General features: G+C 40.5%; 1 protein-coding gene across 11 annotated transcripts in view; it reads left to right on the plus strand.

The window, feature by feature from the left end:
- The window catches only part of NPAS3 (neuronal PAS domain protein 3), a 604,332-nt gene that overhangs the window by 135,748 nt on the left and 443,710 nt on the right, over nucleotides 1–24,874 (plus strand). For 3 of the 11 annotated variants that reach the window (XM_083452395.1, XM_083452394.1, XM_083452390.1), the window contains one exon: nucleotides 1,904–2,024. The exons of the other annotated variants lie outside the window; for them this stretch is intronic. In XM_083452395.1, coding sequence (XP_083308521.1) covers nucleotides 1,904–2,024 — 121 coding nt within the window. The remainder of the gene's footprint in view (nucleotides 1–1,903; nucleotides 2,025–24,874) is intronic. 11 annotated transcript variants of the gene reach the window in all.

A 24,874-nucleotide genomic window follows, 5' to 3' on the forward strand; every position in this document is an offset into this window, starting at 1 on the left:
CCTCCAACCTGCTTGAAAGGAGGCTAGCTGTCTGTCATAGCATGACCTGCTCCCCTGCTGCCACCAAATTAGCAGCACTCTTCTCCATCAGTGGAAACTGGCAAAGAGGGTCCTGAGCTTCATTCTCACCATCCTCTATCAACTTCACAATAGTAACCAAATTGGACCTATTGTTTTAAGAGGGTTCTTGTATAAAAATATAATACGTCACTCATCATCTTGGAAATGCCTTTCCCTTTATTTGTTTCTTGATCGACCTCAGATCTTCAGATCTCTGTATTTCTCTGTCATTTGTAGATTATGAGTTTCTTGTAGACAGGCATATTATTATTGCCCCAAGTTCAGACCTTACATCTGACAATATAAAATGTCATACCATATGTTATAATTCACATACTGTGTCAAATACTTTGCTGAAGTCCAAATTGTCCAAATTGCCCACAAGAAAAACTCTTTTTGAAAGGTTAGCAGTTCAGAAAGCAATGATTTGCCTTTGGTAAACCATTTGACATTCTGATTTCTTTAATTTCTTTAAGTCATTTTTCTTTTTACAAATGTAGGATGACAACAGGGAAACAGAGTAAAGCATGAAAAATAAATAAGGTAGTATTTAAGTATATGAATGGGGATATATTTTTTTAAAAAAAAAATTGTGATGGTTGTGCTACATTGACTTTATTAGCTTTTGAAAACATTGCTTAAGTTATATGCCATGCATTATTCTTCCGACATAATAAATTAGGTTGCATTTTATTCAAATTAAATCAGATTACATCAAACAAAGTAGGAAAAACTGAGACTGATGTCAGGGGATTTCTGAATGCAGGTACAGAAGAAGGAAAAGGGATTCTCATGTCACTTTCAGACATGCCAGGCACCTACCACTATGTTTACCAAAGTATTGCTGCCTTTGTTTGCTGCCAGTAAATGAAGTTAATCATATAAAAATCAGCACTTGGAAAGAATTGTGTGTATCTGAAAGAATTATATGACTGTAAAATAACTTTACAGAGCAAATTACAAAAGATATAACAGCATTAATCAACATGGGCATATAAGATCGTATAATCACCTTATTGTAGATGCTAGCAAACTTACTTGGATAATACTTGTAGGCTGCACACACTTGCCTTTGAGAAAATCCCATTGAACTCTGGGGGATTTATGTCTAGGTGGACATGCATAGGATCAGTCTGTTAACTTATTTTTATAATCCTGTTATTATTTTCTAAACCAATCAACCCCAAAACAATGGACCTGCAAAGATTCTGGAAATTTTAAAATAAGCTAGTTGGTAATTCTGAATTCAAAGGGATGCCTTATGTTCAATAGGATGTTGTCAGCTGTATAAACTCTAGTCAAAAGAAGTTTGTTCCATTTAAGTCACCTTGAACTCAATGGGCCTCAATGATTCTCAGCTAACGTTTGCCCTGTTGATTTTAAATGTGACCTTTCTTCACTCGCAGTGGAGCTACTGGGAAGGGATTGAATCCTTGAAATAGCCCCATCAGAAAAGAAATGCCTGGTCAGAGAATTGAGCATGATGGTTGTCAAGAAAGTAAAAGCCCTCTGCCCCTACCTTCTTCTTACTGATTATTCCTCAGTTTTGCACATTCCTGACAGGTGCCACTTCTGAATAAGAATTTGTGTGCAGCAGCATGTTTCAACAGTTCAGAAGGCCTAAAAAAATAACACTTGTTGCTGTAGAATCTTTCAGCTCCTGATTAGCGCCCTGATCTGATTTTTGATTGTAGAGGAATCCTCTATAAACCTTTCTGTGTCAAATCATTTCCAGTCCTGGACCTTCTGATAGGGGTCTGTTTTCTTCACCCTCAACCTGCTTGACCCTGTTCCCTTGCCCTTGACTCCCATCTTCCCTTGTCTGCTTTTTGCCCTCTCCTAGGGACTACTACTGACCCACCAGCCTATGCCTGCTTGACAGTGGTAATTGCCTCACCCAGAAACCCATGCCTGATGGACCCTTCCAACATGGGCCAGCTGCCAGCCTCAGTCTCCCAGTATAGGTAGGCAATTGATGTTGTCCATGTTATGACAGTCTCCTAAAGTAAGCCAACCAATGAGAACAGGTAGAAAGTGAATGGATGATTTGTAGGCACGCCTGGGATACACCTGGGAAGGTGTGGTCATCTTATTATGTGCGTTATGGGACAATTTAGGAGAACACTGGGTTGCATATGTGAGTGAATGGGGATTGATTTTGCATTATCTTCAGAAGTGAGGCTATAAATTTCTCTGCCAGACTGCATGCAATGGGCTGTGGAACCTGGCAACCTTCAAGAGCTTCTTGAAATGGCTTAACCAGTTTGAGACGAGAATTCTATGGGTGCTGTACGTTTTGATCATTAATATTGTTTGGATCCTGACTTTGGCACTGTTCGATGGAGCATTTCCTGAATGGACCTCTGAGCAGAAGAAACTCCTGCCAGCAGAAGTGAGGAGGGCTGCTTCCTCCAGTTCCCACCTCATTCCCTTGCATCCTCAGAAACTCAGCAGTCTTTGAAACACTGAGAAGGTGCAGGGTGAGGCAGAAATTGGCAAAAATCACCTCCCCTTCCACTTCTGCCAGCAGGACTCTCTGAATAAGAGACTTTCCATGAATAGAAGGACCACTCCTGTTCTTTGAAGGCTAAGGTTGGACCAATGTGCTCGTTCTCATTATGAAATGAAACCTATTTACTGATTTATCTTGTTTTCTCTATCAACAAATGAAGCTGCACCATACCAAGTCTGACTGTTAGTCCAGCCAGCCCAGTATTGTTTTCTGTCAAACTGTGGGTCTCCCAAGGTCTCAGGAAGAAGCTTTTAAGGCTAACTTCCTGGAAATGATAGACGTTCATGCTGGGTCATTCTATATTCAAAGCACAAGCTCCTCCATTGAGCTGTGGGCTCTTCCGCTTTGTTTCAGTGTTCCAGTAGTTGAAAGCTTAAAATTTTTAATAGTTCAAGTTATTTCATGTTGGGAATAATATTACAGGTCAATTTAATATTGCAACGGGGTGAACTAAATAGCCAGGTACAGAGCAATATAGTTGAACATTGCAGAACTAAGCCTTTAGACGTGTTTAAATTATCCTGTTGTCTCTTTCTTTACAGGCTTTATTTCATCCCCACACCTTTCTTTTCCTCCCAAGTGAATATATGATTCTTTTGTTTGTATTTTGGTGAGTTACTGAGGCTCACATTTTGCCTAGGAAGAAAAAAAACAGAGAAGCTTACTTTGCAGTGAGCTTTTGCTTACGGTGAGCACTGTTGCTAAATCTGTTTTCTGGATGAGACTGTTGAAAAGATCCCTTAGTTTAAAAGATTTGGAGTAGCCTTTGATTTGGGCCATTTAGAGCTTGAATTTGTGCTGTGAATTTGGATTGCTCTGCCAGCTGTGTTCAGTCATTTTATACAATATGTTGGTCCTCTATGTCCAAGGTGAAAGAAATATTTCGTTGTCCTTATAGTCTAAGTACTGGGGTGTATTTTTAAAATTTCTATTTATCCTTCTCCATTTTTAGCCACATTTTTGTTGCAGATTATTCCAACAATTGAGAATAAAATATAACATTTAGCTGAATCACAGTTTATTGGGGGAAAGGTACTGACATTATTTAAATTATTCTGAAGGCTTTTTTCCTATGTGTGCTGAAAAATTACCCTTTTCCTTAAAAACAACAACTCCCCTTTGGGTGGTGGTGGTGGTGGTGGTTGTTGCTGCTGCTGTTGCTGCTGCTGCTGCTGCTGCAAAAACTGTTTCATTAAGAGCTTATGTTTTAGTGGCTACCTATTTATATTTTCGCGAGACTTGTTAAAAACAGAACTAATCACATCGATAACTTAAGTAAAGTTCCAAGTATTTGGAAGATTTGTTTATTTTTGTTTGTTGACTGAGTTATATAGTACTTTCTTATTGAAATGAAGACCCTGTCCCTTTTGGCATCTGATTCCAAATCTTTGGCTACAAAGATATATTTGCTTCGAAAACTTTAATGATAGGCTGTAGAACATTGCATGAAGTCTGTTGAGATTCCAAGGAGTTGATGGTGTGCAGCTGTACTAGAGTCCAAAAAACTTGCAGAAGAAAGTAGTCACATCCACCATGTTTATTCTGCATCAGTAGTGATGCTATAAAAGTATAAAAGCATTCAGAAATATAAAGCCTTATAAAACCCTCAAAACTTGCACCAAAGTTCTACTGCATCTTAAATAAGTCAGTTGTTTGGGCTGCCAACAAAAAAAAATGTCAGTTCAAAAAAACAGTCAAATAATAACTCACCTTTGTCTGATCTATATATTCTGCTCTTAACTTTCACGTGAACAATTTAGTGAAAGTTCTTTCTTTAATTCTTTGTTTAATGTACGTATTATATCATAACGATCAGGAGTAGTTATTCATTATGGTGACTAGGGAAGCAAGGGGGGATTGTGTTTTTTTCCTGCCCTAATTTGAATAAAATCAACTACAGCGTCAAGTGTTGTTTTTAAAATTTTCAATATATAAACATTCTGCTACAAGGACAAATGTCACTTACTCACTCCCATTGACATAATTAGCTCAAGTTCAAAGTACTAAGAATTTTAATGTTTGCATAGCTATTGCACAATTTTGGAAAATGTAAAAATTGTTGCTTAGTTTTTAAACCTGATGCTTATAATCACTGCTTCTTTTGCAGTGAACTTACATTTGACTGGCAAAGCAAAAAAAACGTGTATGGTCATGTACGTTCCATTGTGTTTAATGGAATAATTGGTAAAATGCAGTGGAAACGATGTATTATCAGGTCTGGATTTGTAGTGAATGTCATCTGGACAGTGAAGCCCAACTTTGATTGTTCGACTTATCTAATGCATGCTATGGCTTTTATATCTATTGGCTGCAGTTAGAAACTGGACTGATGGAAGATAGTTTAAGCTGAATGGAAGACAAAGATTGTCGTCAGCAAAGCTCTTTTATAAAGACAACACTTCCAGTGCTTAGTTTTGCCCCTCCTGGTCTTTTAGGCTTTTCCCCTTATAGTTAAAGTAACCTTTACTGATAGCAGTTCCACAAAGGAAGGAACAAAATGGCCCTGCCCATGTGATATGCATGTTCCCAGAGCAGTTTGGAATCCTAGCATGGAGAAGTGGCTCCCATACTGCTGTGTCCTACCATCCAAATTTTTCCAACTCAAAACTAGAACATGTGTCTTCCGGGATTCACTCCCAGGTGAGTCATGTGACTCATGCCTTGCTCTTGCCCCAGAAAAGCACTTTTTTTGGGGGGGGAGAATGTGATGCAAGAGTGCGGCTCCCAAAGTGGCTGTCAAGATCTTGCACTAGTAAACAGGATAATAATAATAATAATACCTTTATTGTCAATGTACAACCTGTGTACAATGAAATTAACCAAGCCTAACCGAGCCTCCCTCCCCCAAACACTCACTCTCATTGCACACTGTGTGCTTATCGCACAACACACCACCTCACAAGTCAGTTTGCGCTATGTTATTTTCCATTCAACAGCCTAACAGCCCATGGACAGAAGCTATTTTTTAGCCTGTTGGTACGACTGATTATACTTCTATATCTCCTGCCTGAGGGTAGAAGATTAAAGAGGTGCTGGCCGGGGTGCGAGTCATCCCTGAGAATTTTTCTCACTCTCCTAAGGCAATGATCCCTTGCAATGTCTTCCAGCAGACTCAAGGACATAATTCCCCAGTCTCTCCAGATGTCCTGCTTTTTCCGGGGCACTTGGAAAGTATGCTGTGTTTAAGTGTGTACACGTGCCCTTAGGCTTTGGACTTCTAATACAGTGGTACCTTGCAAGACGAATGCCTCGGAAGACGAAAAACTCGCAAGACGAAAGAGTTTTTCGTTTTCTGAGTTGCTTCGCAAGACGGATTTCCCTATGGGCTTGCTTCGCAAGACAAAACGTCTTGCGCCTTTTTTTTTAAACCGCCAATGCATTCCTATGGGAAACCGTCAATACACAGCGGTGCTTCGCAAGATGAAAAAACTCGCAGAACGAAAAAACTCACAGAACGAATCAATTTCGTCTTGCGGGGCACCACTGTAGTGCAATTTTATGCATTTCTACTAAGGGGTAAAGTCCCACTAAATTCATTTGGGCCTATTCTCAGGTAGGTGAGAATAGGATTGCAGTCTTAATTGCACAATGTGTAGCTTGTTGTTGTTTAGTCGTTTAGTCGTGTCCGACTCATCGTGACCCCATGGACCAAAGCACGCCAGGCACTCTTGTCTTCCAATGTGTAGCTACTTTGTTCAAATGGCCTTGAAATAACTGGAAACGTGTCAGGACACTTATCTGCCACTCTAAATAATAAAAAAAGTCTTATGTTGCTACTCAATTTATTGTTTGCTGTAGCAAATAATTTCAAGTTGCATTGGTTCAGGCAATTTAAATTTTATGTTTAGCAGTCCTAGTAGGTACTGGTTTCAGATGGTAGCTAGCTCTGTACATTTGGAGGTTGGAAATTATATGGATTTTTACTCTACTTTTTACCGCTTTAAAACTCCTGGGTGTGTTTGCATGGGAGTAAAACATTCAAGCTTCTTTAGCAGTTTGATCATTTACTAAGATTATTTCTTAGTAATAGCCATCAACCTATACTTAAATGTATTGGGAAGATGGGGAACTCCAGAGTTTTAAAGAGGATGGGTCTGAAACAATTATGTGCCACAGGGGCAGTGAGTAAATTCTGGCTTCCTCTGGGCATAAAGCCCTTTTCTAAGAGAACATGTAACCAAACAATCTAGGCAGTTTCTTGCATAAAACATGAGTGCATACCTGATTCCCATTGGGCAAAACTCTTATTAAATGCAATATATTGTTGTTGAGAAGAAGCAGGAAAATATCGTATAAAAATAGCCACAAAAATCTCTCTCGCACAGTTTGGCTTAGGTTTAGATTTACCATTCTGAAGTCCTTTTTTTGAAACATGTAAATGTGTGCAAATGGTGTTGGCTGGTAGACTCTCCATATCTTTGCAGACCATTAGGTGGTATCCAGCTCAAACAGAGAAGTTCCTGCTTCTTCCTCTTTTAGAACCTGAAACCATCAAGAGAAATGGTTGTTATTATTATTAATATATTTATACCACTCCTTATTTCCTGACAGGGACTCAAGGCAGCTTACAGATAAAATCAGAACAGCTAAAAAGGGGGAGGTTTATTTTTAAAAATCATTAATTGTTTAATTAAATATTAATTAAAAATTAAAACTGTTTATAAATATAGGAAATCCTTTAAAACATACAGATAATTACAATAACAACAGCACTACGTGGCCACTTACCTCTATGAAAAAAAGCCATGTGAATGGGCCCTCCTAAGAACCCAGTTCAAAAATGGGTTCCCATTTCCCATGATAATTCTAATTGATGATTGCAAGAAGAATATCAAATTTTTATGTCTTAGGGATTACGTTTGCCAAGAATCAAGAGCCTCCTCTAGCGCTTGGCTCAGCATGAGAAATAAACTGCAGGCTTTTTTTTTTTTATCAATACATCTTCTCAGAAAGGTTTGAATGTGGTATGTTTGGCAAAAATCGAATATAGTCAAAAACTATGTGGTTAAAAACACAATTTTGAAAAATAATCTATGATAGGGCACTATCCAGCACATGTGGAGGGAATGCTATTTTGAATCTGGCTAGTCATTGTCAAAACAGGATGCTGGACTAGATAGGTAGGACTTTGATCTGATCCAGAAGGGATGCTCTTATGTACTGCACCCAGGTAGATTTTTCTGTCATTACTTCAGATGTGTACTATTTTTCAATCTTTGACAGATTAAACAATAGAAGCAGCTTGCAGCAGAGACGTTTCTTTAGTTTCTTCCTCTGTCTGTTTTCATCTCTTGAACAAAATATCTTATTGCAGATTAGCTTTGCCTATAAGAGTAGAACTGCGGCTGCTGTTACAATAAGTCTTTTGTTTGGGATGTTTCCTGGCTGAGTGTACATGGGCACTTGCCGCTTGATCTTTGCTGTTCCATGAACGTCCAAGCTGCATCTGTCCTGAAGAGTTAAGAGAAGCAGATCAAATTCTGGCTCCAGTAATAGCCTGAGTCTAATCTGCTGTTGTGTACATACATATTGTGTAATTACTGTACGTACAGTTGCCTACCCAATATTTTATTGTAGGCAAGCCACTAACTAAAAACAATTCCTTAATCTGTGAATGCAGAAATAGCATTTGAAACTGGAGAAATGGCTAAGGATCAGTGGCAATGCGCATGCTTTGCATTCAAAAGGTCCCAGGTTCAATCCTTGGGATCCTAAAATAAGAATGGAAACATCCCGTATGAAATCCTGGAGGCCAACCTTTACCAAGCTGGTGCCCTTCAAATGCTTTGGACTACAGCTCCCATCAAATGGTCCAAATCCTTTGGAGGCCACCAGGTTGGCATTGCTTCTGTGGACAATATTGAGCTAGATGAGCCAATGGCCTGCTCAGTCAGTATAAGGCAGCTTGCTGTGTTAGGTTTTTTACTTCACAATAGAGCTACAGTACACTGCTCTGAAACTGTCTGTGATAGTTTCGAAGTCATGTAGATAGTGATTAAAGGGCTGAGAGTGTTAAAGCACGGTAATCAACACACAGCTCTCTAATATGTGGTAATTACTACCATTTTGTGATGTGAGCCCTGTTGCTTTCAGGTAAATGAACAATGTGCCAGATGGCAGCAGTTGCCAATTTATTGTGCATTTTATTGTGAGATTGGTTATAGCAATAAAGCTGGAATAACTAATTTGTGTTCTTTTTATTTTACCAATCATAGGGGGTTGGTTGAGAAAAGAGGGGTAGAGACTTTATGAAGGAATCCCAGTTATGTGACAGTCACCTAGTACTCTCTTGGTCTGTTTCTTCCTTGCTGTTGCTTTCTATTTGGCCAGTATAACTACTTCCTTTTTCAGCAGCTTGTTAGTTTTCTCTCTGTCCGGCTTCTGCAGTGAGAAGCATGTAAGGAAGAATGAAGTAAGGACAAGAACCACACAAAACTGGGCTTAAGCAGGCCACAACTTCATGGGATGGGGAACTTGATGCCCTACATATGCTGTTGGACTTACAACTCCCAGGATTCCTGACAATTTTCCTTGCTGGCTTTCAGGTTGATGGAAGTTGGAGTCCAGTATGGAGGACCATAGGTTCCCTATCCCTGAGCTAAAGTTTCCATGAACTGGCAGTGTAAGAGCAGGGACTAAGAAATAAGGGACAAGCCTGCTGTCTTAAGAGCTCAGTCTGCTGGACTAAAGTGAAATGGAATGGCTAAAGATTGCAGATGACATTCCCCAGCCACCCATTGGGGAGGGAGGTGCCGTGCTAGTGACTGGAAGTAAGCTGGTCCATGTCCTGGTCCCCAAGACATGTGGTATGTAAGGAACATAGTGGCATGTAAGGGACCCCACATGCATGCCCCCCCCCAGCTTGATTAGCTTTAAAAGAAGGTTAGAGAAATTAAGGGAGAATAAGGCTTTCAATTGGGACGCGGGTGGCGCTGTGGGTAAAAGCCTCAGCGCCTAGGGCTTGCTGATCGAAAGGTCGGCGGTTCGAATCCCCGCGGCGGGGTGCGCTCCCGTTGTTCGGTCCCAGCGCCTGCCAACCTAGCAGTTCGAAAGCACTCCCGGGTGCAAGTAGATAAATAGGGACCGCTTACTAGCGGGAAGGTAAACGGCGTTTCCATGTGCGGCTCTGGCTCGCCAGAGCAGCGATGTCACGCTGGCCACGTGACCCGGAAGTGTCTCCGGACAGCGCTGGCCCCCGGCCTCTTAAGTGAGATGGGCGCACAACCCTAGAGTCTGTCAAGACTGGTCCGTATGGGCAGGGGTACCTTTACCTTTACCTTTAAGGCTTTCAATGGCTACTAACCCAAATGGCTATGCTATGCCTTCCATGCTTGGAGGCAGTATGAAAATCAATTGTTGAAAAGTGCAGGAGGGGAGAGTGCTGTTTGGTTCAGGTCCTGCTAGTGGGCTTCCCATGGGCACTGAGAGAACCTGGTCTGTGCATAGTGTACAGAACATTGATCAGAGTCTATTGCATCACTCACAGACAACCCTTTGGTCTTTGAGAAGTGGCAGTAGTCTCCTGAAGTTGCCACCCTCTTTTTCTTCTTGTTTAACCTGGCGGTAGGCTGTATGAATTGTGTATTGCTTTGTAACGATTTGTTGGGTCTTTGGACCGTAATAAAGATTTATGATGATGATGATTATCCCAGCATAAACCTATTGAGCATCTGAGAGCCAAATTGTAAAATGTAAAGTGGTAGAACAACAACAACAACAACAACATTATTTATACCCTGCTCATCTGGCTGGGTTTCCCAGCCACCCTGGGCGGCTCCCAACAGATTAAAAACAGAATAAAACATCAAATATTAAAAACTTCCCTAAACAGGGCTGCCTTCAGGTGTCTTCTAAAAGTCAGATAGATGTTTATTTCCTTGACATCTGATGGGAGGGCGTTCCACAGGGTGGGTGCCACCACCGAGAAGGCCCTATGCCTGGTTCTCCCCTGCCTAGAAATAATATTATACTGAGGATGCAATTTGTTTTGTAAAGAATTGCAATTTATTCTGGATATATTGTATACTTGTATTGTTATTATAATTGTTTTTACAAATCACAGCTAAAGATTAATCAGTAGTTTATTTTAAATGTGAAAAATTTTATTTCCTAAAATAGGTAGTAAATAAGCTATTGAAAGATGGGGGTATTTTCTAACCTTATTAGTCTACTTACCTATAAGTAGATAATAATTAAGATAAAGCCCATCGCTGTGTTAGTGCCAAGCTCAGCCATTCTGTCGTTTACAGTGCTTTGATTCTGCCTTAACTGAGAAGTTTGACAATAACAGCAATGGCAAACAGCAGGGCTCTGGCTCTTTAAGTGGCAGTAAAAAAATCTCCCAGTGTTTGCAAGTAGTTGTCTGGCAAGAAGAAGGATGATGGTATAATGCATCGCAAGAACAGAAGAATTGCCTTGTTTGATCAGACAAAGGTACTCCCAGCTCATTGTTCTGTTTCCAACAGTGCCAGTGAGAAGCTTCTAGGAGTTCACAAGCATCATATGAAGGTGATGACTGTCCCTTACTGTTTGTACGTCAGAGGTACAGTAGACAGCATCCAATCATGGAGCTTCCAATAGGACTGAAGTGATTTATCTTTTTATGGATTATAGTTATTGAAATTTTAAAATATGTGAAACAGGAAAATAGTATCAATACAAAAAGAGAGAGAGATGTATGTAGGCATAAAGAAAAATAAAGCACCTGATGGAAATTACCCAAATAAAGATACTTGCCATACACTATATACAGGGACACTCTTAAGTTTCTGTTGTGGCCCTTACAATCTTAGGGGCACCTGATAAAATGGGTATAATGAACACTTGTGCTTGGGCTTCCTTGGGAGGCTGTTTTTGATGTTGGCACACCACTTTAATTGGGGTCTCTTGTGCAATAGATGGGCTCTTCAAGTTTTGAGTCGTCTACATATTCAGGAAATCCACAAAGACGTAGATGGTTTCTACAAGATATATTCCTCAGAGTCCATGAACTTACCCCATGAGTTGTGCTCCTGTAACTTCATAATGCACTTTATTTTATCTTTCATTTTTTGATGCTAGGAAAGCCCTGATGTAGTTGTGTACCTTCAAATATACTAGGAGTAACTACAGTTCCGAAGTCAATTTTTTAACTTAGGACCAAGGCAAAATATAGTCTGGCATTCTAAAACAGACCTGCACTGCTTGTCTCTTATGGCTTGTGGTTATTTGGACGACAGCCAAGCAACTGATCATCAGTCTGCAGAGAAAAATAAGAAGTTGCTTGCATGTTACTTTGATAGTTTTTGTATGATATAGCCTTAGCATGATGCTGACAGACTTGTTCCAAATTTGGTTTTGGATACTTAGAGGCTACTGTTCCCTGTAGGTCAGTATCACTCCACCATTAGGCAAGGGGAGCTTCTATTTTGCTGGCTAGATAATTCATTGCTGCTGCCTCCACCACCACTGCTCTGTAATAATAATAATAATAATAATAATAATAATAATAATAATAATAGTAATAATAGTAATTTATTTATACCCCGCCCATCTGGCTGGGCTTCCCCAGCCACTCTGGGCGGCTTCCAAGAAATATCAAATACTGTAATACCTCAAACATTAAAAGCCTCCCTGTAGATCAAACAAAGAACAGAGACTGACTTGACCAATCACAAAAGATACAGTATGGTATAGTGGTTAAGAGTGGTAGACTCGTAATCTGGTGAATTGGGTTTGTGTCTCCGTTCCTCCACATGCAGCTGCTGGGTGACCTTGGGCTAGTCACACTTCTTTGAAGTCTCTCAGCCCCACTCACCTCACAGAGTGTTTGTTGTGGGGGAGGAAGGGAAAGAAGAATGTTAGCCGCTTTGAGACTCCTTCGGGTAGTGATAAAGCGGGATATCAAATCCAAACTCCCTTCTTCTTCTTCTTCTTCTTCTTCTTCTTCTTCTTCTTCTTCTTTTTCCTGTCGGCTAATCAGGCTCCAGTTAGCATTTTCTAGAGTGCTCTGAGATCTAAGCACATAGAACCTGTGACAGTTTAGCACATTAGATCCCATCCCCACTTCTGCCCTCAAATTCTGTAGTTGCTTCATGTCTTGGACACTTCCGTTCAGATCACATTTTATATTTGTCAGGAATGTTTTAGAGCTATTATTCAGAGCCAGACACTGTCCTTCTTGGCAGAATATGCAGATAGTGATGATAATCAGCTTTGTGTTTTTATAAACAACCGTGCTACAAAAGTTGAATCTCTAAGTTTAGTTGACAGATGATAGCATAAGCAGAAAATATGTATTTCCTTTCTCTTTTATGTTTCTGAGAAATTTAACCCAATGGATGCAGGTCCCCCCCCCCCCCCGAATCTCACCGTTCAGTATGCTTCATCTCACTCATATTATACTGAATCTCCATTCATCAATCTGCAGCCTGGTCTGCCTCGGAATACCAGTTGCTGGGAACAATCCTTGGGGAGGGACAATAGCTTAATGGCAGAGCAGTACCCAGGGGTTCGGGGTAGGGCTGGGAAGCCTCGTTATTCTGTAAACTGCCCTTAGACCTCTGGGTATATAGGGCAGTATACAAATTCAATAAACAATAATAAATAAATAACGTTTGAAACCCCTGATAGCCACTGCCAATCAGATTGGAGAATACTAAGCTAGCTGGATAAGTGGTCTGGTTCCATATGTTTGTGTGTTCAAGAGCACATATTGCTCTCATGTCTTCCTTGTGGGTTTCCCATATGCATCTGGTTGGCAACTGCAGGAAATAGGATGCTGAACTACATGGGCCTTTGGTCGAATCCAGCAGGACTTCTCTTACGTTCATTATGTGTATTCAGAAGTATATTCCATTGGGCTCTCCCGTTTACACTTAAGTAAATGTACAGAGTCTTGGAGAGCATTATGTTTTTAACATGATTTGTCTGTAACAGTAGGCCTGAATGAGACCACTTTAGGTCTCTGAGTCTCAAGAGTTACCCTTTGATCCCCTCCATGCCTATGTTCTCAATGCAAAGCTTGCTGCCGCCATAGGTCACCATAACTGTAGTGTCTGCTAATATTACAAATTTACATCATAGCTGAGTATTGAAGCATGCTGCCATATGAAAAAACATTTGAGACATTTCTTTTCCTTTCTTCTCCCATATTTTCCACAATAACTTCACATGCACCTCCCTCTACTTTCTCCTTTAGAAGGTAGCAAGGTGCTTTCTTCAATAACAGTGAGCCTTCAGTATCATCTGATATGGTTGGGTCAGGAGGTTCTTCATCTTGGAAATCAATTTTAAACAACAAAACTTATATAAAAATCTCATCAATCGGCACAAAACATTTATCACTATTTTGCATTGCTAAAATGTCTTGATTACTTAATGAGGCTAATTATAATCTTAAAATACATATCACTCTATTAAGATGGAGTGTTTTGTGAGATTGAAATGTGTTATTTGATATTACTTGGGTTCCTGTTAAATGTTTTCTAAGAGGTCTCTTTCTGCGGCTTAAAGTTGTGCCTCTCTTATCCTTATTTACCATGGATAGTCCCTGTCTTCTGGCACTTGGTGAATTTGTTTCTAGCTTGATGGTGAACGTCAGGGGCCCTGACCTTCCTTTTTTGTCTTTAAACCAGACATGGACCAGGAAGTCCTTCAAATAGAGGAATATCTTCAATAAAGTAGGGCACATAGACACCCAAAGTAACAACCAAATCCATTCTGAAACTAAACGCTTTACAATTCTTAGGGTCACCCAACTCTTAACTCGGACAACCGCTCTGGAAGGATATCATGGTTGATGGTATCAAAAGCCACTGAAAGGTCAAGGAGAATGAACAAGGACACATTTCCTCTGTCTCTCTGCTGACAGAGGTCATCAAACAGGACAACCAAATAAGTTTCTGTGCAAACACTGGGCCTAAACCCCAGTTGAAATGGATCTAGACAATCAGTTTTCTCTTGGATCTGGTCCACTACTACCCACTCAGGAACCATGCCCAAGAAGGAGAGATTGGGAACTGGCCCGGTAATTAGATTTTCCAAATCCAGGGAGGGTTTCTTGAGGAGTGGTTTTACCATTGCCTGCTTCAAACAGGCAGGGACCACCCCTTTTCATAAAAGGTAAAGGTAAAGGACACCTGACAGTTAAGTCACGACTCTGGGGTTGTGGTGCTCATCTTGCTTTACTGGCAGAGGGAGCCGGCGTTTGTCCACAGACAGTTTTTCCGGGACATGTGGCCAGCATGAGTAAGCCGCTTCTGGCAAAACCAGAGCAGCGCACGGGAGCTCCATTTACCTTCCCGCTGGAGTGGTACCTATTTATCTACTTGCACTTTTTGGGGGCATGCTTTCGAACTGCTAGGTTGGCAGGAGCTGGGACCGAGTAATGGGTGCTCACCCTGTTGCGGGGATTCGAACCACCGACCTTCCGATCGTCAGCATTAATCAGCTCCCTTGCTCAGCCAGCTGTCCTCTTGCTGCTATTTTTTTATCAATCAAGGGGGGCAAGAGGCCAGAGTGCAAGTGTTCACCCCGGCGTGAACTTCCAACATAACAGGACTAGACTTTGCTATGGACACCTCTTGGGATTCATCTTCTGTTAAAGTGGAGTCAAGGCCCTGGCAGATGCAAAGAATTTTATTTTCAAAATGCTTTGCAAACACATCACAGTGAGCTACCATTGGTTCTCTTATACTCCTTTCTGCCCAGAAGGAGCCAGTGGTTGGATTCTATGTAATCAAGTCCCTGAGGAGCTGCAGTGATGTTGCTTGCCACATGGGGCAGCAGTGAGCAGTTCCCGGCAGTCACCTTTTCTTGTTGTCCACCAGGAAATTCCCTTGGCAATTACTGTACACTTTTAATTAAATCCCTTACCATACTTGCATTCCAAGAGCACAGCAGCAGTTCTCATTGTCTACACGGAATATGTCCTTCCCTTATCTAAATTGAACACAAGTTCTTTAAGAACCATACATTTTCAAACAATGGGTTTTGTGTGTGTTTTATTTTAGGTATTGTGTAGCTAAACTGCATATAATCCCAAAGTGGGATACATTGTAACAACGAAGAGCATGTAACAAATATTTTAAATAAATAAATGTCAAAATAATGTGTTTTCATAATAAAATGATTACACAACATTTCTAGCTTTCTGCCATCTTTTGTATAGAAAGCAAATCGGCCTACAAATGATAGAAGCATGGGATTTCAAAAAACATCCAAAACCCTAAATCTTTTATCCAGCCCTTAATATTTAGTTGATATAGCTGTTGAATAATTTGCAAACTTTGAGGAAAGAAATGTAACATGCATCTCAAAATCAGATGCTGATTTAACTTAAATCAAATCAAATGCAATTTGATTCAAGAACAAGTAATTTCCAGATGTCTCATTGTCCGCACTTTAACTGATAAGCCAGACAAGTCTGACATTAGTTGTAACGTAAATCTGGCCTTCTGTGCAAAACTGACCAGCAAGACAAATCAATGACCATATCCTAGCCAATGGCAATATTACAGATTTTTCACAGGGTGTGGCATAAGTTCAAATAGAGGCAAATTTAAATATTATAAATTGAACTTGATATTGGAACTATATCTGCTGAATGCTCCTTAGAGAGTAGTGCTCTATTTTCTTTTTAAGGGAATGTGAATCAATATCGTTTCATTTCATTTATGAGGCTTTGGAAATTCGCATTTTACAGCAACAAAAATAATGTAGGAGTAGGGCAAATGTATACCTTCATTCTATTATATGGGAGTTGGAAATATATTGCATAGCTGCTTCCAGTCTTACCCTGCTTAGGGTTTTTTTTTATTCTTTCAATTATTCAGAATATACTAAATAATTTAATATTTTAAATTTTAATTATCTGCAGCAATCATTACTTAGAGTTCTAAGTTGCAAAGTGCAAAACTTTAAAACTAAACAGATTCTCATGTACTTTTTTACCTGAGAAATACTTGAAAGTATAATATGATGATCTATCCTGCAAACTCTTTCTTTCCCCAAATATAATCTACATTGAATTATTTGACAAGGTAACTCTTATTGTCTATCTTCTCCGCTTTCAGAAAAGTCACGTAACATCCGTTTTCTTTTCTAAAACATGTTTTCACTGTACATGTGTGGTGGGAGCGTGTGTATATTCTATGCTAAACAAAACAAAAAAATGCAAATAAGTAACATTTATATTACTGGTTAATTTGACATAAAGCTGTGCAATTTGCATGCTTCATGTTGAACCTAATATTGAAAAATTGGTTGTTGGGGAGAGTTTCTTCAGAATTTGGGTTTTTGTTTTGTTTTGTGGGATGAAGTTTATTAGAAACTGAAAAGAAATGGGTAATTTATGTACAGTATCAATGTGACACCACAAATAGAGGCCAGAATAGTAAGACTGAAGAAATACAACCTGTGCTGGTTGAGAATTTCCCCCATGTATCCACTGGGGTATTGAAACAGATTCAAAGGTGTCCCTCTTGGATCACATACAGTGGTACCTCAGGTTACATACACTTTGGGTTACAGACACTTCAGGTTACAGACTTTGCTAACCCAGAAATGGTACCTCGGGTTAAGAACTTTGCTTCAGGATGAGAACAGAAATCGTGCTCCAGCGGCATGGCAGCAGCAGGAGGCCCCATTAGCTAAAGTGGTGCTTCAGGTTAAGAACAGTTTCAGGTTAAGAACGGACCTCCAGAACGAATTAAGTACTGAACCCGAGGTACCACTGTACTACTTCGTTGCTCTCCATCCCTACGTTGGTCTTAGACTGTTTGTATCAATCTGGTTCAAAATACAATCTGCTGAGGACACCATTTACCACATGAAATTCCACGCACATGAAATGGCACAAGATGAGAACTCCTGAAAGTCATTAGTCTTCATTACAGGGCATTAATAATATTAAATATTAGAATGTTGAAAGTGTTAGTCTATTATTGGGGATGAATGGACTTGGTTTTAAATTATATTTAAATAAGCTTTATATAAGAAGAATGAAGACAATTGCTGCAACACTAAAACATATCAATATATATTCTACAGAGCATCCAATATTTTGATACTGTGTATAGTGAGCTAGAATTAAAAATGCTTTTCGTTAAATGTTTTTCCCTTTGACATATTTATGCAGGTTAGTTACAAATTCTTGACTAAACATGGAGCTTTCCTTTATCTTAGAGACCAACATCAGATTTTAATCATATTTTGTACCCATAGGGTTTTAGGTTTCCAACAGGCCACCTGTCTTAGACATTAAAAAAAATATCGCAGGACAGATGGGAAGGTGAAAGAACTTGTCCTTGGATAAAGAAATTCTTACACTGCATGAACAGTCACAGACAAGGCTACGCAATATATCACATACACATATACCCTATTTTTCTAGCATTGCTGCATCATGATTGCAATTTTCCCTTCAGTGTCATAAATACGGAATTCATTTATCTATTTTTTGAGAGAATAATTTGCAAAATCTGTCTCTTGCTTATGTGATCCATGAATCTGATGGAAAACACTGTCCAAACTGTATTTCAGAAACTAGAGTCTGTGCATAATGTATACATAACAAACCACCTACTGGTCCGGGGCTGTTCATTAATGACATGAAGGGCTGACCATCCATTTGTGCAGACCTCTTGACACCTGTTTGATAGGTGCAATATATTTTATTGTGAAAAATGTACAAGCACTAAGAAGAGTATTTGGCAAAGCATATTAAATTAGGGTTTGGAAAGCTGATTTCGTGATGTCTGGTGCCATATGTTGCTGAAGTTTTCTTTGAAATGTGTTCTAGCATGCCTTTGTGGGATGGGTATGGAATGAAAGAAATGGAGGAAACCGAAAGATCATTGATTTCACCCCCTTGTTAACAAAGTACAACAGACCCCACACCATCCCCAGATCAGATCAGTACAATTCAGACTGAAGTGTGTCAAATCAGAGACAACCTGCACCATTCCACTGTCCAGTGAAGGTCAAATGAAGTTATTGGGGGAGGGAGGCGTGGCAAGAGTGATATCAGTTTGCATAATGTTGTGAGCCTAATGTTTCTTTGTTTTTGGACCAATCAAAGTGTACAGGGGTTTATCGTTTCATTAATATAACCATGCAGTTGTTGGTGCAAGATCTTGTCCAGCTTGCAGAGTGGCACCATTTAGCCTCCCAACTTTTAGCAATCCTCAGAATATGAGCAGGAGTCAGTGCTGTTAAGACTTCTCTTGTTTTCCTGTTGAAGGGCCGTAGGGAGCTCTCAGTGGAAGGAGAGGCAGGACAGTGGAACCAAACATTAACCAAAGAAGTGGAGAATTGCAGTTATCCATAAGTAGGGAACCAGGAAGGTAATAAAAGTATCAAGATACAAATATAAGGTAATGGGATAAAGGACAGATCTTCACTTTCATTGTAAGACTACAGTGAGAAGCAGTCATAGGGCAATCATAATTCTTGCATCTTTCTGTACCTATGGGACTGCCTCTCCTGGTATGTCCCATGGAGGACCTTACGGTCCTCAAACAAAAACATCTTGGAGGTCCTGGGCCACAGGGAGGTTAGGCTGGCCTCAACCAGAGCCAGGGCTTTTTCAGCTGTGGCTCCAATCTGGTGGAACACTCTGTCGCAAGAGACCAGGGCCCTGCGGGACTTGACATCTTTCCGCAGGGCCTGCAAGACAGAGCTGTTCCACCAGGCCTTTGGCCAGGGCACAGCCTGACCCCCTCTTTGGCAATCCTCACAGAACTCTAGCCCAATGGTTGCCATTAATTTGATTTGAACTGATTTTATAATGAACTGATTTTAGAATGTTGTATTATTTTACTGTTGTTAGCCGCTCTGAGCCCGGCTTCGGCTGGGGAGGGTGGAATATATTATTATTATTATTATTATTATTATTATTATTATTATTGATACCAGACAAGCCTAGGCTTGTATAAAATAATCCGAGTTGCTCTCTTAATTGTTTGTGATGTTTCTGCTGTGGGGAGGGCAGTGGTGAGCAATTAAAGAATGGCAACACAATCTGGGTCTGATACCCCATTCTGAGATTGCCAAATTGTGCCTTGTGGCATAGATGCATGGCAAACATAAACTAGGTAAAGCCTTCCAATCAATGTATCATCCTTTTCTAATCCAATCAGTTTTAATTAATATTTTTATTCTGAACATGTAACTCAAATAGGTTTAGCTCTAGTTCTTTAGTTCCAAGGTGGTTTGGTATTCAAAGAGATGAAGATGTTTTAGTGACTCAAAAAGAAGTAAAATAATTTAGATTTGGATTCTGTCCATGTTCTTTTTGGCTACCTGTTCTAAACTAGAGCTCACCCACATTACCTGCTCTCAGATCTTAAATATTTTCTAGAAAAGTCATGCATGGTATACTCCTAATAGCTATAATGCCTTCTGTGTTTTCTCTCCAGAAGTTAAAAATGATGGTACATTGCAAGGGATGTGTGAGATTTCTTGCCTTGCTATGACCTTAATAAATAAGTTTGTTAAGAAATAGGTGGAAAGACAAGCATGGCTAATATTGAAGGACAGTATGCTTGTGCCTAATACATTAGAGCAATTGTTCAAGAATAATTCATCTATGCAAAGATTACCTCTGCAAGGCTGCCAAGGTCACTGAGACTTTGGATTATCTGCTGCATTAATGCTACTTGTGTATTTTAAAGAGGTAGCTTTCACTTGCCTTTACAGTTCTGTTAAAAAGTTTCAGGTATGTGTGCTTATTTTAATATATTTATAGCACTTCTATGTCTCTGCTCCTAATCCATAGGCTTCTAGATAAGTCAGTTCTGTTTTCCCCCTGAATTGCCACACTTTGTACTCTCACCTTTTAACGGTGTCCACATGACACATTCATCCATTGTGGGCATAAGTGTGGTTCTGTACGGATCTTATGTCTACTTAGCTTTGCAGGCATTTTCTTTTCTATTAACTGATCTCAGTTATTGTTACTTGATGTAGATTGCTTTATCTGACATGATCCAGAATGTGCGATATGAACATTATATTTAGAAAAAAATCAGTTAAAAAGGGGAAAAAATCAGTTTGGGTTAGGCTACAAGTAGTGTGTGTACATACACACATGTACAAACTCACAGAGTACCAAGAGAGGACAACTAACGAGCACTTAGGCATTCTGCCAGCACTTGATCATTAGAACATACAAACTGTAAAAATAAAATTAATCTTCAAATATATGAAAAGGCACTAGTAGGAAGTCAGAAGGAAAGTTAATAACATCTGAGTCCTCCAAACTTCCAGGGCTGTGTTTCAAGTAGTTCCAAATTGCTAAAAGAAACTGCTACCCAAGGATTTGAGCCAAACAGCCATAGCTACAGCAGGAGGTAGAAGCGGATGAAAGTAGCCTATCAGGGCAATGGAAGTCACTTTGACTATCAAAGATGACAATGAGCAAAAGAGCATCCCTTGGCAACGTGCCATGCTCCCTTTTAATTACGTTCACTTCCATGAAATATAAGGCCTGTGTCAATTGCCAATTTATACCAACTGAGGTTTGGGCATTTGATGAGTTGTGTGGGAATTGTTAGCCCATTCTCTTTAAGTCTGCTTCAGTGTTGAAGAATGTTGAACAACCCGTACTCTATTTACTTGTGGTAGCATCAGAAAGTTCAGAACACGGAGGGAGGAATTCCATATTGTTCTAAGGCAGTCATTCTATCAGGGCAAGCATTTTGGCTCGCCAGATGGAAGAATCCCACTCTCCTCCCCTTGTGTGCTGTTCTGGAGATTCTCCTGAACCTACCCTGTGCTAGTTTTGGGAAGCAGGGGGAACACAGGGGGAGAAGAGGGAGTAAAAGCCCTGTTGTGCAAGCGGAAGTCCTTGCACAGGACTTCTACTGACGGGACTCATTAGTTGAATCCCACCCAGAGGTTCTAAAATGTGGAATCTGACACATCACTTGTATTTTCTGTGTAGAGATGATACATAGCTTAAAATTTACATTTAGGAAATCTTCTGAAATACTGAGCCTCTTTAGCTTCCACAGAGCTACAGAGATGGCAGTGTTGACAAATAGTTAGGAACATAGGAAGCTGTCTGAAACCCAGGTAGACTGTTAGTCCACCCAGCTCAATTACAGTGGTACCTCTAGTTACGAAGTTAATTCGTTCTGGAGGTCCGTTCTTAACCTGAAACTGTTCTTAACTAGAGGCATGCTTTCGCTAATGGGGCCTCTTGCTGCTGCTGTGCCTTCGGCACACGATTTCCATTCTCATCCTGGGGCAAAGTTCTCAACTCGAGGTAACGCTTCCAGGTTAGTAGAATTTGTAACCTGAAGCGTTTGTAACCTGAGGCATTTGTAACTCGAGGTATCGGCTACATCGAGGTATTGAGGTATTGGCTACATCAGGAATTGGAAAAGTACAGTGGTACCTCGGTTTAGGAACAGCCCTGTTTACAAACTATTCGGTTTATGAACTCTGCAAAACCGAAAGTAGTGTTCCGGTTAGCAAACTTTACCTCAATCTACAAATGGAAGCCAAACGGTGGAAGGGCACTGGCGGCAGCAGGCCTCATTAGGGAAAGCGCGCCTCAGTTTAAGAACGGCTTTGGTTTAAGAACGGACTTCCGGAATGGATTAAGTTCATAAACCGAGGTACCACTGTATCTGGCTGTTGGAGCAGATCCTAACCTCCCCCTTCCCCACCTCCCATCAAGCCATAATGTCAGGTGGCTTAACTTCAAAGGAAAGAATTTGGAGCGCACACTTAGGGTGTGGTTCTGCTTCTTTTCTTTTTTCCTTCTGCAGGTGCAATATTTAAGCTAGGCTGCAAAATTAAAATGTTCCTTTGCAAGCACAGCATGAAATTGAGCCATGCCTTCAAAGGAAGAGGGCAAGTCCTGTTTTCAGATGGAATTGGCTCTACCTGGGAGCTCCTAAGCGGATCCTATCCCAGCAAGGCTTTCTTTTGGTGCCAGGTTTAAAAGTTGCTGGATGCAAGCCCCACTTGTAGAGGAATAGACCCTTTTCAGCCCCAAGGCAGCATTCCTTTGTGTGGAATCTTCTGGGAACCTCATCTCAATGGTAGGCATATCCAGAGGCAATAATTGGTAGGGAGGGGGCCAGATAGAAAGACAAGGGCTGCATATGAATATGCCTGAAGATCTGTTTCTAACTAGTAGTAATAACCTCTAGGTTAAAAATGGAATTCATTCTCTGGAGTAGACCCTAGAAATGCCATAATTTGCAGTCTGTTTGCAGAACTTCTATGTAAGCTTACTGCCTCCCCACTTTCCGTCTCATTCTTGTGGAAGACCATGAAGTATATACCCTTCAAACTTGCTGGAGATTTAAAAAGGTTGTGTTGCTTTTATTATATGTTCTCCTATTTCCCCCTGATAGTTTTGTGCCTTTAGTTCAGTCATTTGCAACTGAATTCTTTGCTCTTGAGTGTTCTCTAGATGTAGAAGATGCTATTACAGAACTGGTTAGTGGCTGAGTTACTAGCAAAGACAGGGAAGGCCACCCGCACCCTGACCCTCCTCATGAAATCATGAAAACATCTCAGCTCATAGACATCTTGCTCTTTAAAAAAAAAAAGCATGTAGAATTAGTTTGGTTAGAAAAGCTCTACACTGTTCATATATTATTTAATCTTATTTTACTTTGTACAGACAAGCCTATCTGGCCTAGTGTGAGGCTTCACACAGCCAATTACCTCAAGGTGTTTAGTTCATTTATTATTTAAAGCACAAATCTTGTACAGGTTGTCCATTGATGACCCTGCAAGGAGTCTATAGTAAATGCCTTTCATCACTGTTGCCTGACTCTTTCACATGGTCCGCCTGCTGAGCTGAGGAGACCAGGGCAAGGACTGGATTTGTGAGATATTAAGCAGTCCTACTTACTGTGTACACAGTAGAAATTCCGCTGTTGGAAAGAGGCTGATATGCTGTTTAGACCCGTTCATCATAATTCTTTCAATGGCTCTCCAAATTATATAATGGTTCTTAAAAGAAAAATACCTTAATCATGAACCAGCCTTTTCTACACATTCTCTCAGTATTCTTGAATACAGCTCCCAGTTGTCCAACCCCCAAGCCATCTGAAGGCAGCCCTGCATAGGAAAATTTTAAAAAAATGTTTATTGTTTTATTATGTTTTTTATATATGATGGAAGTCGATCAGAGTGGCTGGGGCAACACAATCAGATGGGCAGGGTATAAATAGTAAAATTATTATTGTGGAATAAAAGGTAAAGGGACCCCTGACCATTAGGTCCAGTCGTGACCGACTCTGGGGTTGCGGCGCTCATCTCGCTTTATTGGCTGAGGGAGCCGGCGTACAGCTTCCGGGTCATGTGGCCAGCATGACTAAGCCGCTTCTGGCGAACCAGAGCAGCGCATGGAAACGCCGTTTACCTTCCCGCCAGAGCGGTACCTATTTATCTACTTGCACTTTTGACGTGCTTTCGAACTGTTAGGTTGGCAAGAGTAGGGTTGGCAAGAGCAACGGGAGCTCACCCTGAGCGGGGATTCGAACCGTCGACCTTATGATCGGCAAGTCCTGGGCTCTGTGCCCACAGCGCCACCTGCGTCCATATTATGGAATAGGATGTCCCTATTTTAATCGGGCAAATGTTGGAGGGTAGGCCTTCACTCTCAGCCACTATGGTCAGTGGTCACAGATGATGGGTGTTGTAGTCCAACAGCATCTGAAGGGGACACAGCTGGGGAAGGCTGTCATATATTTTCCACCTTTTAGCAAGCTATTATTTAGCATGTAGATATGATTTAGCATGATACACAGCTCCGTTTTCATTTGGAGGTTGTTTCTTCCATACGTAATACTTACACTGACATGTGGCTTTTTTTTATCCAGCAAGGTGCTCTCTGGATAACTTAGAAACAGACTTGCTTAAGTAATGTGCCGATTGGAACTGATGAGTTTATATGCCATTAACAGTGTCTACCCCACACTGCAAGTGCCAAGTATTTAACTGGGGACTGGTACTAATTTCAGAGCTAATACTGAGCTGTTCCACATCACTGCTTTCAGCAGGTGGCTGAAACTGACAGTGTAAAGGGAAAAAAGTGAGGGAAAATTACCATTGTAGTATAGAATTTCTCTGATTGAATTGACTGATTATACTGTCAAAGGGACATTGGGAAACTCGTGGCGCTTATGGGAAGAGGGGCTGGGATGACAGGATTCTTTTTTTAGAAGAGCTCCTCTGACGGTTTTGCAACAGCCAAATATTTCAAAAGGCTGCTAAAGCTGGATGGTAATTTATTTTTTAAAAAAATCCAGCACTTGTGAAATCTGTGTGTTCTCTTGAGTCCTGGCCTTACTA

Source organism: Podarcis tiliguerta (genome assembly GCF_965153285.1).
Source record: "Podarcis tiliguerta genome assembly, chromosome: 1".
Lineage (NCBI taxonomy): Eukaryota > Metazoa > Chordata > Lepidosauria > Squamata > Lacertidae > Podarcis > Podarcis tiliguerta.